Source organism: Microchirus variegatus, assembly GCF_963457635.1.
Source record: "Microchirus variegatus genome assembly, chromosome: 12".
Taxonomy (NCBI): domain Eukaryota; kingdom Metazoa; phylum Chordata; class Actinopteri; order Pleuronectiformes; family Soleidae; genus Microchirus; species Microchirus variegatus.
The window spans coordinates 16,136,602-16,148,217 of NC_139813.1; the positions used below are offsets into that span (position 1 = coordinate 16,136,602).

The following is an 11,616-nucleotide window of genomic DNA, read 5'->3' on the forward strand; positions in this document are numbered from 1 at the left end:
CAAGAGGCATTGCAACAATTCTTCTGGGCCAAACCATCTCCATCCCCCGCCGGGGGGTGCGCCATTGACTACGGGCAGGAAAATACAACATTGCTGACGTATTTTACGACAAATTCATTAAATTACAAAACGTGCTTGTGTCATATACAATAATAAAAAGTGTAACAAACACGATGCGGATTGAATTTTTATTCATAATAAAATACTCTAACTCCGTGTCCCCACTTATGTTTGGTGCATCCCAAAGTGACAGTGAAAGCGCAGCCTAAAATTCATTAAACAGAAAAAAAATGCGTAAATTTTGTCAATAATGTCAGAAATCAAAAGAAACACAACTATTGGTTAATTATTTGCGCAAAATGTATCATAAAAATACGACATGTACATAATTTCACACTGCTTGCGTTAAAAAAAAAAATGAAATCCAGTATGTGTTTATTCAGAATTCATTATTTCAACATAGTTTTCATATTTTGGCATGAATATCAATGTAATGTGTATAATTTATTTGTTCTTTACTCATCCTGTTGTTCTAGTCACGAGAGACGCAAATAACATTCGATTAAATACCCCTTATTTTAGTGTATGCGTAATTGCAGCGCAAAATCAAATTAGACATCTTGGGTAAAGTGTTGGGCCAGTTTCCGGTCACATGTCGGCTACAGTAGAGTCACATGACTTCAGTCGATGAAAATGAAAGCTGGGTGCAACCAGTTGAAAGCTGTGTTGCTTATTTTCATCGTTAATTTATGTTTTTACGCGACTTGTGAGTCGACTGAACTGCAGGTAAGACTTGTGTTTGTCGTCCTGACAGCTTTGATATTTGAAAGAATCAGTGAATGCGAACGAATCGCTGTGAGAACGACATGTTGTGGTGGCCAGTACATTATAGCAGCTGCTCAAACGACTGCGATTGTTGTTGTTTACGATCCTCTTCTTGATCCCCTTTTTATCATTTGTAACTCCAGGTATGTAATCTGTGCAGCGGGACTGTCCTCAATGTCACCGCAGTGGGACAGTTTTGCGCCGTATCCGCTGGACGGATAGACGGACGCTGCTGCGTAACAAATGACAACACAACCGACCCTGAACGCATCATCGGGTAGGACTTTAATGCTGCCTTCACGGTCTGTAGGAAATACAAACATTGCTTTTTGTAAACAGATTTGCGGAAGATGTAGCCGGAAGGGACTAAATAAAACATAAAACATTGACAATATTTTAGTGGCTTACTATGTTATTATTTGATACGTTTAATTTGTTTCTGTATTTTATGATACTATGATAAATGTAGCTTTAATTTTTCAGTTAATTAACAACTAGTAATATTTTTTGCGGCCAAGGAAATGATTTTAAGGAACAGTGGAAATGTTTAAACCGGTCTGGCTCATTTAAGGACTGGTTTTCCGCAAGTTCCTGTCATGCATCACCTCACAACAATCTAACAACAAGAATAAATAAGCAAGCAAAATACACAGACACTACAACAAAGACAACTTATGGCATCTAATATCAATAACTGCAAACATCATTCTCCAGCAGATTGTGTTTATATGAGTGTTTGTGAGACAGGGATAAGGTCATTGCAGATTTAATTATGTGCATGGAAAAAAATGATGACCATAGTGATTTTTGTCATAATCCTTACACTGATTGAGCTTATGCTTCCTGACCTTCGTACTCTTAGTTTTAGCTGAGTGTCATGCCCAGCATCCATGTGTCCATCAAGAAGATGTCAAAAGAGTTAGGTATTCCTGAGTTCTGGAACAAAAGAACACTCAACAGACAAGTTAAAAAAGATTTGTTAATAATAATAACCACTAAAATATGGATTGCAGACCCCCCTCTTGATTATGACCTTTATCCATATTAGTGGGGGTTCAGTATGAGCGATACATTTAAGATGTGATGACGAGGAAACATTTTTTCCTGCTGTGTCATCAGTGTCTCTTAAAGGTCACCAGTGTTGTAGGTCTGACGTCGTCAAACACCATATAATATAAAGCACAGTTTTTCTGCAACTCAACTTATGTTAACGATTTATTTAACGTGTGTTGTGTTGTTTTGTGTTAAGGTTGGATCTCTCCAATTGTTCGTTAACTCACATGGGGGATCTTCACGAGGCATCGGCAGCAGTGATGATGTATGTACTGCAAATTATTTCATACTCATTTACACGACACGTAGTGCAGTGGATTTCCTGTTGATTCTGTGCGATCAAAAGAAACTCTTAGGCAAGATTTTTTAGGATCAAATAAAATCTTTTCTACTGACAAAGAACCATTTGACTTTGCCCTTCTGAAATAACGTTGTTTTGTAAACCTTTGTTTTGCAGAGACCTCTCACTTAACCCTCTTGTCAACCTGAGTGACGCAGTATTCCAAGGCTTCACCAAGTTAAATCACATGTAAGTATATTATTCCTACTCTCAGTTGATTGTGTTGAGCTTTGTTTCTTTTTCTAAATCAAATTGTCTCCTTAGGGTTTTGCCAGTGGACATAGATTGTCCCGGAGGCAACATGTCTTGGTCAAAGGTGGAGATAACAAAAAGGAGTCGTCTTTGCAACGGCCAGAAAAGCATGTGTAATCAGACTGGAGAGCTGTGTAAGTTCCCCATCTCTCATACACACACACACACATCTGAACCTGCAGAACTCTTTGGTAATACGAGACATCTTGTTGACCCTCAGCCATCGACTGCCCAGAGAACTCGTTCTGCGCCCCCTATGGACCAGGATTCTTTGAGTGCAGCTGTGCCAAGAACTATCATGGATACAAGTGTCTGCGAGAGGTCAGTTTTGGAAGCAGCTTCGTCAGAATCCAACACTAGTACACTTGACTTTTGTCTCACATTCATTTTCTTTGACTTTGACATTAGGGGGAGTTCCCGGCGCTGCAGGTGTTTGGGCCTCTTGGGGCGTCCACAGTCGTCGTCTCCTTCCTGCTGTGGGTCACACAGAGACGTAAGGTCAAACCACTCTGAATCGCAGTCCACTGGGTTTTTCTTTTTTAACCGTTACCTTGCAGTGACCTACTGAGCAGAAACTGACTTTTCTGAAAGGGGAAATATGCTGAAGCCAAGTCTGAGCAGACCCTTGTGTTTATTTAGATGTGTTGTTTTTAAATCCTTGTGGGGCGGCTATGTTTTATTTTTGAGGAATTTCGACTGTTTTATTTCTGAATTGTTTCCAAGAGGTGTTCACCTGTATTATAATAATTAAAAAACACTTTTAAATGTATTAAACTGACACAAGATCTTAATACGAAGGTTGTAGTAAACAACATTCTGACCTTTTTCTTTTTGCTTGCTGTTAACTGTGTCAAACATACACTGACTTTTGTTTACACGATGTAGCCACAGGGGAAAATGCACACATGTCAATCCACTGTATGTTGAACATGTATTTTACTCGGGACAGGTTAAAAAAAATGTAGCCAGCTTCAGGGAGTACATCATCACGGCAGAGAATCGAAATTTCAAGCTGAGCTTTGAGGTTTTCTGTATTAAGAGTAATATATGAATGAATGCTACACTCCTTTCGGCTCCTTTTATTTTGTCATTGTTTTCGTTTGTTCAGCGTCTTGACGCAGATGCACGAGAAGCATCAAAGCTTCATCTTAATAAAGATTTCAAAACAGCACATGTGTGATTTTAGATCTGTTATAGACCGATGAACATGTCCGGACATTTGGTGTCAACATGAAGGCAAAATGAGGCCAACGAAGGATAGTATACAGGGTTTTGTTTTTAACCTCAACGTCTGGATCACCAACAGTCTGATTAATGCCTTCTTTGGCCATGACCTACATCCCCTTATAATTTTATTCAAATCCTTGTCCTTTAATTTTTGAGTTAGAACTTCTCAGAACAAACAAATCTGGTCTCCTTGGTCATTAAATTTGAAAGTTGATGAACTTGTCGTGAGGATGCAACAGCAAACCATCTGAGAACTTTTTCCAAATATATTTTATCCTGTTCAATTGATCAAATCGTTAAAACGTCGTCTAAAGAATTTAAGGGCCCTTTAAAACCCTGCAGCTTCAATAGTAATTAAAAAAAAAAGCCTTTAATGGCGAGATTAAAGCTGCATAGTGTGGTTGACAACCAGAACATGTTGTTGTTAACCATAGTGGAAATGTTCTGCTCTAAATACTGGCAATTAAACGTTCAGTTGTAAGGGGAAAAGCTCATAACATGAGTCGACTCTATTAATAATCTCTCTCCCACTAACATTAAAAAAAAAAATGTAACGAGGCTTCTTGCCTCAATAAACTCTAATGATGCAATTTTACCACAAAAACACAGCCTATGCCATTACAGATATATATTTATTGCATGCTTAAAGCACGATATTCTGTGTTGTGTGCAATCACTCATGCACACAACTCTCCACAGGCTCTTGGTTCAAGAGATAGGGAGGTTTTTTCGAATTTACTGGTCCACATTTTTGACTCGCAGCACCACAGGGACAGAGGTGCACGGGATCATTCCCAGTTCTGTGATGACCAGGTCCACGAAATCGGGCGGCGTCACGTCGTACACCAGGTTGAGCAGGCCGAGAGACTCCACCTGCTGCCAGTGCTCCAGCTGAGTCTTTCCTTTCCGGGTCACGATGAGATCGTCGGGGTCATCTGGAGGGAACGAGTCGTGTTAAAAATGAAGTCACGTCTAAAAATGGATGAAGTGTTTTTCAGCAGCAGTGCTGTTGTGCCAAAATTTGGTTAAGTCTAAAGTCTAAGTTAAGTCTAGTTTAAAATTAAACACAGCATGTCATTTCTGCCACTGGGATTTTCTGAAAATGGTAACAAAAGATGATGATGTTAGGAGGCAGCGTGGCATCATGGGAATTGTTATCTTGTTTGGTTCCCCTGTGTGTTTGCACTCCATAAGTGACAAACACACGCATTAAAATAAAAGGACAACACACTGGCTAATACTTTCTTCCTCATTTTGACATTTGCCCAAAAACGGACAAAATGTCTGCTATCGTTCATCAAAATACAGATTTCTATGGATTTAGGGATTGGAGATGTTTTGGCAAATGTAAACACACTACTCAACAGATATATAAAATGAGTCGTTAGATCTTTAAATACACAATTGTTACATATTATATCTTTAAAATCCCTATTAATCATTGTATATTAATTCATGCGAGTGATAATCGTTATTGGCTTTGATATTAAGGATTCATTTTAGCAGCAGCACTCATTACTCTAGCGGCTGTGGCGAGACACATGAAAGCATGAAAAATCACTTCACAAATGCAATGAATCACTGGACTGTTTCCATACCGAGTTCATTGGACACGAAGGAGTCCGTCTGCACTCTCTCGCAAAACTTGTAGGTCTCGCAGCACACCAGCACAGGCACGTTAAAGGCTTTGGCCACCAGGGCGATCTGTGACGTCCCCACGCGAGACATGACGTAACCGTTGGCCAGCAGAGCGTGAGCACCAAGGAACACCTTCGATACCTAAAAGAGAATACAGAAGCGTGAATCGCTACTCTTTCTAGATCCAAAAAAACTGCTTTAATAGAAATTATAGAATATTAATGGTTTGCTCAGTGTGCTACAATTTCCATGGTCACCTCTGGAAGGATGTAGGAGACGGCTGAGATGAGGACGTAAGTGCAGCTGATGCCTCTCTGGACCAGACGCCGCAGAGCCTCTCTGCCCTCCAGCCGAGGCCTGCTGTCCACCACAATCACGTGGAACTTAATGCCCTTCTCGAAGGCCTCGCACAGTATGTGGTTGACCAGTGATGAGCTGAGCGGAGGAGGACGAGAGCAGAGGTGAACACACGAAATGTGGTGGTTTTAAATAAGAATGTGAAAGAAAGGTGGCAGTTTGAGGGGAGAGACAAAATCAACAATAAAAAGTCTTACCATCCATAAACTAGGATGACGTCTCCTTCGCTGATCTTCTCTATGGAATACTTGGCAATAGCTATAGCAGCAAGAATGATCTTATCACTTATGTAGCTCTCGATGCAGTTCAGCAGTTTGGTTTTTGCCTGAGCAGAGATGGAGAGAATGTGAGGCGACGGGGAGGGGGAAGAGATGGGAGATTGAAAGTCTGTAACGTTCATTTATGATCTCTGACCAAACAATAACCTCTTTTTCTTTGTCTTGACTAGAAATATAAGAGATCTCCTTCTTGATGTATTTGATTGCGTTGCCCATGCTGGCTGACAGGGGGCGACACTGATTTAAAAAACTGCAAGAAAATATACAAGGGTTTATTTTAGTTAAAACATTAATAAGCAGTTCCTTCATAGTTCTGCTATAATTTAAAAATACGTATACCTGATATAAGGTTTCAGTTTGTTCACCAAGTCTCTTGAAAGCTCCTCATTTGGAGGCGTAGTATAGTCCCTTATTACCTGAGAATACAAAAAAAACATGGAAAATGCAAGATATTAATGACAGTGTAGGTTTTTAACTTTAATCTTTTTCAATCTGTCTTCAATAAAAAATGAAAAACCTCAGACACAGACGCTCTATCCTTTTGTTCTCTCTATACTTTCCTGTTTGTAATAACAATAAAACTGAACACAATGATTTCTGTATCAGTTATAGCTTATTTTCTATTTTTAAACTTGTACTTTCACTGCACTTTATCACACAGTCAAACACAAACATATATAATGTAGTGAAGCAGATGTTGCTTTGTTGTCGTTACCTGTTTAAAGGCATGCAGCAGTGCTACAGAGCGAGCGTTGGATCCTGCCACAATGCCCTGTGAATACTGGAGGCCCAGTCGTACAATAGCAGGATGAATCACTGTGGAAGGAATGCTGCACAAAAAAAGAAAAGAAAGAAAGAAAAAACCAATTGTGAATTTAACCGGTGAATATGTTCACGGTCTACTCTGCTACATAAATCAAACTTTTCTCGGATGACATCAGTACCTGAGTAGCTGTGTTAGAGGAGCTTTGCGACTGTACTGGTGAAGGTGGGAAAACAAACTGACTTTGTAGCCGTAGTCTGAGCGAAGTGGGATCTGAAATGAAGCAGATTATAATCCAGAATCATGAATCGGCACAGCCTGGACATTTAAAATATAAACCTGTGGGTAAAATTATGTGGAAAACTGGGAGATGTAAGAGTTACTAGTGAGGCAAAAATAGTACTTAACTTTAATTTTGTATACAATTGTTGTAAATAGTTGCCACACAAAAACAGAGGAGCAGTATGTTTTACAATTTAAGACCTGCACAGCAAAGAGAAAAAATAAAAAAAACACCATCCCACATGCATGCTGCCTTTGTCCAAACAGACTGAACAATGCCATCTGCTTTCATAACGTTCCAATTATTGACTATTGTTGAAAACAATAAGAGCTACAAAAGGTTGTCAAACAAAACAAAATGACACAAATGTCAACCGCACACGTTATAGACTCAGACCTGGACCTTTTCATCAGCATTGTAACCTGGTGTCTGAAAGAAATGTTAAGTACATTCACATGCAGTTAGAACAGAAACCACAGTGTACACTTTTGTCTTTTTCTCCGATGTCTAGAATTATTTTGGGATCATTCTATATGCACCACACGTGGTATATCATTTTCTGAAGATGATCCTGACAAAATTTCCACTCTATTTCAATCGTTTCTCATTGGATAAAGAGGCATAAACATGCGTTTTGTTTTAATATTTTCAAAATTGCACTAGTGGGAGCTGTCATGAAACAGACAAAGCATAGATCTTTAGAAAAATGCACAAACCTGTTGTCTCTCCAACTTCTTGGCTAGTTTCCTTAAAACATCTGGGTTGTCTGCTTGGATATGTTCTGGAAGTCTCTTGACCACTGAAAATGCATCAAGAGGGTGATCTTTCTGATGAGTGTGTAACCTGTACCTTCACATGTATCGTCACGGTTACAGTACCTGGCTGCAGCTCACTGGGTGGTGCTTTGGGTTTGCTCGTGGGAGCCGGCTGACCCACATCTCCCTTCTTGACCTGTTTGGACGATCTATCTGCCTCCTGTCGCGCTCGCCTCTCGGCTTTTAACTCCGCTTTACTTTTAGCAGGCTTGTCTGCAGCGACGGCGGCTTCTGAGGCAGGCACGGGAACTGGTGCAGGAGTAGGCACTGATGAAGGAGCTGGAGGAGATACAGACGAGGTTAGTTTGAGTTTTTATTTAGTTTTAACTTTTTGTTTATAACTATTTAATTTTTAGAGAGGATTTGCTCGAGGTAGTAGTTTTATTTTTTTGTAAATAGATTGTTTTAGTTAAGTTTTTATTAGTTTTAGTATTTGTTGTTTGCCAGGTGGAAGTTTGTCATAAAGTTGTTTCATTAAAACCCAGCAAAAGATGTAATTTTAAAAATGTATAAGAACATGATGAAGAAACAATCCCCGGATCTAATATAACAGTCTACAAGAAAGTAGACTGAAGGGTAAAATATGCATGACACACATGAACATAACAACACAAATAATAATATATAATATACATAACAAAGTACCCTCATGAGACACATACATTAGGGTACTTTTCTCAAATACAACCTTTCAAAAGTGCCAGCAGAGAAAAAAATATATACACATTATGAACCCAAAAAGTATGAAAGGTATTGAAATACATTTGCAAAGACTAAAACTGAGCACATTTACGCTACCATTTTAGTAAGTTTTATAAATACACAATTCAGTGTCGTTATCGTGTTTTTTTTAAAGTATAATAACCTCGATGCACACAAACAAATGTGGGGTTAAGATTAGTGGCATTATTAAAATGGTTAAAATTAAACAACAGGTTACTGATTAATTTCATGAGCACCTTTCTGTGTTGTGGGTTGTGATGGAGGCTGTGACGCTGGAGCATCTGTGCTGACAGGCTTCTTTTCTTTCTCGCTCTCCTGCGAAGCCTTGTCATCCTTTTTCTCCTTATTTTTCTTGTGATGTTTCTTCTCTTTCCTCAGCCGCTGCTTCTCCTCTTTAGTCAGCTCTTTGCCTTCACTCTGCCAGTGAATGTGTCCAAAAAAAGGAGTGAGATGATCAACAAAGCACTATAAAATCGGGCCAGCTCATAACCTTTAATGTAGAACTCTGAAAACAAGGGGAAAAACTAACCTTTGATCGTTCAATTTCATCTTTATTGACAGGCTCATCTGTTAACGCAAACAACCAACAGTATTACATCAGTTTATCAACTTCTATTCTTTGTCTGATTTCAGTTAATAGCTTCACTTGTTCAGTTTTGGTGATAATATAAGATTCCTGTGTGTGACACTAAACTGGCTCGGCTTGCATCACACAAACCGCACAGTAACCAGACGGCTTTTCAACGGTCACAGCAGAGCAGTTACAACCGTAACACACATACGCGCACACAGATATTGCAGCGTATCTTTTAACTAAAATATCTGAATGTAAAAACATTTGTTTATCTGTCGTTCAACTACAGCAACGTCTCCCGCGAGCGCACAGTAGGGCTCGCGTGGAATGCTAATGTTAGCACACAACTAGCATTTGGATTTTAACTTTGCGAGATACCAAACCAGAAGAAAACGAGAAAACCACGAATACAAGTACAACAAGAGACAACGTTACTCCACGCCCGCGGTCAAACAAGACAAAAAGAGCGGGACGTGAACGAAAAGTACAGCTGTTATTCACTCCCGAACTCACCTGTCACTCCACTGTCAGCCATGTTTACGGTGCCGTTTCACACACTTCCTCTGCAGAAGCTGCTGCTGCTGAAACCACAGAGGACAAATCTCACACCGCCTCCCTGTGGACAAACATAGCGCTGCATGCGCCGCCATTCAAAATGTGTTGGTAAAAACTCGCTGGACTCATATCAGTCTGAAATTACACAAATGCCCAATATGTTTCTAAATCAATCTAATAAAATATTTATGCAATAAATCTCACCGTTATGACGTTTATGATATGAGTCTTAATTTGCATATTTTTTCAGAATAAAAGCTCTGAACTGTATGAAATTTAAACTTGTTTGTGAAGCTAAGCAAATAATTTAAGTTATTATTTAATAATTAATGATTTAATAATTTAATATTATTTAAATAATACAATAATTCAATTTAATAATTTAATTTAAATGTATCAGAATTGTTAAATCATCTGCCGGGGACAGATACTGATGCTGATGGGCCAGTTTTGGCCCATGGGCCACCAATTGCTGACCACTGTTCTATAGAATGCAGTGCAGCATCACAACATTATTTCAACAATGAAACTGAAATGAAGTTCATCCAATAACTTAGTTAACAGTTTTAATAACAAGTGATCATTATAGTCATTATGAAAGGAGGCTTTGATGCATATTCATGAGACTTTTTACGCCAGTGTTTATGGTTGATTATAGAATGGACCATAAATTCCACTATTATTCAAAGCTGTACATTTCAGTCATATTATGACTATTTGGCAAATAATATATAGTACAGTTAAATTGCATATATTATAGTCTATTACTTTCAACTTGAGGATTGAGGATGCAAAATAAATCAGATAATCCTGAATCAGAACTGAGATTTTTACAGTTTTTGATATAAACCTGCAGTATATTATTAGCAGCATCATGTTTTTTGCAGAATTAATCCTCTGAATTGGACTTTGATTCTTTATGTCTTGTTTGTTGAGGTTTCACAATATGAAGACATTTGAATGCACCACTGTATTTCGGCAGTAATCTTTTATTTACATACAGTATATTCTTATTCAAACTCACAACGCCACGCGGGAAACAAACAAAGACTTTAGCCACTTATGGAAAACAAACAATTATGCTTTTCGACGACCACCTCCAGACTACGCAGCATTACACAACAACGCCAATGCCTCTTTGATTCCACAGCGGTGTCTGCTGACTGAATTCACGACGCAGTAGCTGGTTGAAGGGGACCAAACCTCACAGAAACACCTGACTTGGTTCCGTTTGACCAGCCACAGCAAGGTGTGTTGCTTCAGCTGCAAGAGGCAGAGCAATAAAGAGAAAGAGAGAGAGAGAGAGAGAGGGCAAGGAGGTGAGGGATGTTTACAGAGAAAACAAGAGAGATAAGAGGGAAATAGGAGGTGGGCATCATCATCTGCAAGTAGTCACGCCGCGTCACGTCCTCCTCAACCTTACCTGAAACACAGAAAGAAAGACATTATTTAAGAGCCTGCGTTGATGTAACACACGCGTTACCAAGCAGAACATTCAGATTTAGCAGCCTACAGAAGTGAGCCCTCATGGTAAGTGACATCGCTTCCCTCAAACCCTTCCAACCCTTCCAACCCTCCCCTCCGCCTTTTCCTGAAAGTCCTGTGGTTGCTATAATGGGTGACAGCTGTGGCCTGTCAATCCTCCTTGACTGTCAGCAGTTGGGGCAGGGCAGGAATTTTTTTTTTCAAGAAGTCCCTGAGACCCCGATCAGCGGCTCAGGGAGTAATGTTAACTGTGCACGTGCCTGAGCCGAGGGAGAGGGAAGAGGCCTTTCACCTGTTGTCTTACTCCGACACACTCAATCATTAAACAAAGACATCCAATACAGCTCCATGTGTTTTATATATATATACAAAAAATACACATCATTTCTTCTTCTCCTCCTCACACGGTTGTTTGGTCGACGTGTCACGTTCCCCTCGTAACCACACA

At 39.4% G+C, this 11,616-nt stretch overlaps 2 protein-coding genes across 2 annotated transcripts; one reads left to right on the forward strand and one right to left on the reverse strand.

The window, feature by feature from the left end:
* The first annotated feature begins 665 nt into the window (after positions 1-665).
* atraid (all-trans retinoic acid-induced differentiation factor) lies at positions 666-3,632 on the forward strand. Its single transcript, XM_083898275.1, has 7 exons — positions 666-786; positions 969-1,102; positions 2,075-2,143; positions 2,336-2,407; positions 2,483-2,604; positions 2,691-2,791; positions 2,879-3,632. Exons 1-7 carry the CDS (start codon positions 688-690, stop codon positions 2,981-2,983), a joined length of 702 nt encoding a protein of 233 aa, XP_083754401.1. The 5' UTR covers positions 666-687; the 3' UTR covers positions 2,984-3,632.
* Positions 3,633-4,316: 684 nt separating this feature from the next.
* eif2b4 (eukaryotic translation initiation factor 2B, subunit 4 delta) lies at positions 4,317-9,686 on the reverse strand. Its single transcript, XM_083898442.1, has 13 exons — positions 9,642-9,686; positions 9,084-9,121; positions 8,791-8,971; positions 7,895-8,110; positions 7,733-7,815; positions 6,915-7,006; positions 6,686-6,800; positions 6,310-6,386; positions 6,118-6,220; positions 5,890-6,017; positions 5,593-5,770; positions 5,296-5,476; positions 4,317-4,632 (listed from the first exon to the last, which is right to left on the reverse strand). The coding sequence occupies exons 1-13, from the start codon at positions 9,661-9,663 to the stop codon at positions 4,433-4,435; spliced, it is 1,614 nt and encodes a 537-aa protein (XP_083754568.1). The 5' UTR covers positions 9,664-9,686; the 3' UTR covers positions 4,317-4,432.
* Between the last annotated feature and the right edge of the window lie 1,930 nt (positions 9,687-11,616).

Coding starts and splice junctions, on each gene's coding strand:
- atraid (XM_083898275.1), top strand. CDS start 688: ATGAAAATGAAAGCTGGGTGCAACCAGTTGAAAGCTGTGTTGCTTATT. Junction 2,408..2,482: donor TTCACCAAGTTAAATCACAT/GTAAGTATATTA, acceptor TTGTCTCCTTAG/GGTTTTGCCAGTGGACATAG. Junction 2,605..2,690: donor TAATCAGACTGGAGAGCTGT/GTAAGTTCCCCA, acceptor GTTGACCCTCAG/CCATCGACTGCCCAGAGAAC.
- eif2b4 (XM_083898442.1), bottom strand. CDS start 9,663: ATGGCTGACAGTGGAGTGACAG. Junction 7,007..7,732: donor AGAAGTTGGAGAGACAACAG/GTTTGTGCATTT, acceptor GCTTCATTTCAG/ATCCCACTTCGCTCAGACTA. Junction 5,477..5,592: donor TCTCCTACATCCTTCCAGAG/GTGACCATGGAA, acceptor ATTCTCTTTTAG/GTATCGAAGGTGTTCCTTGG.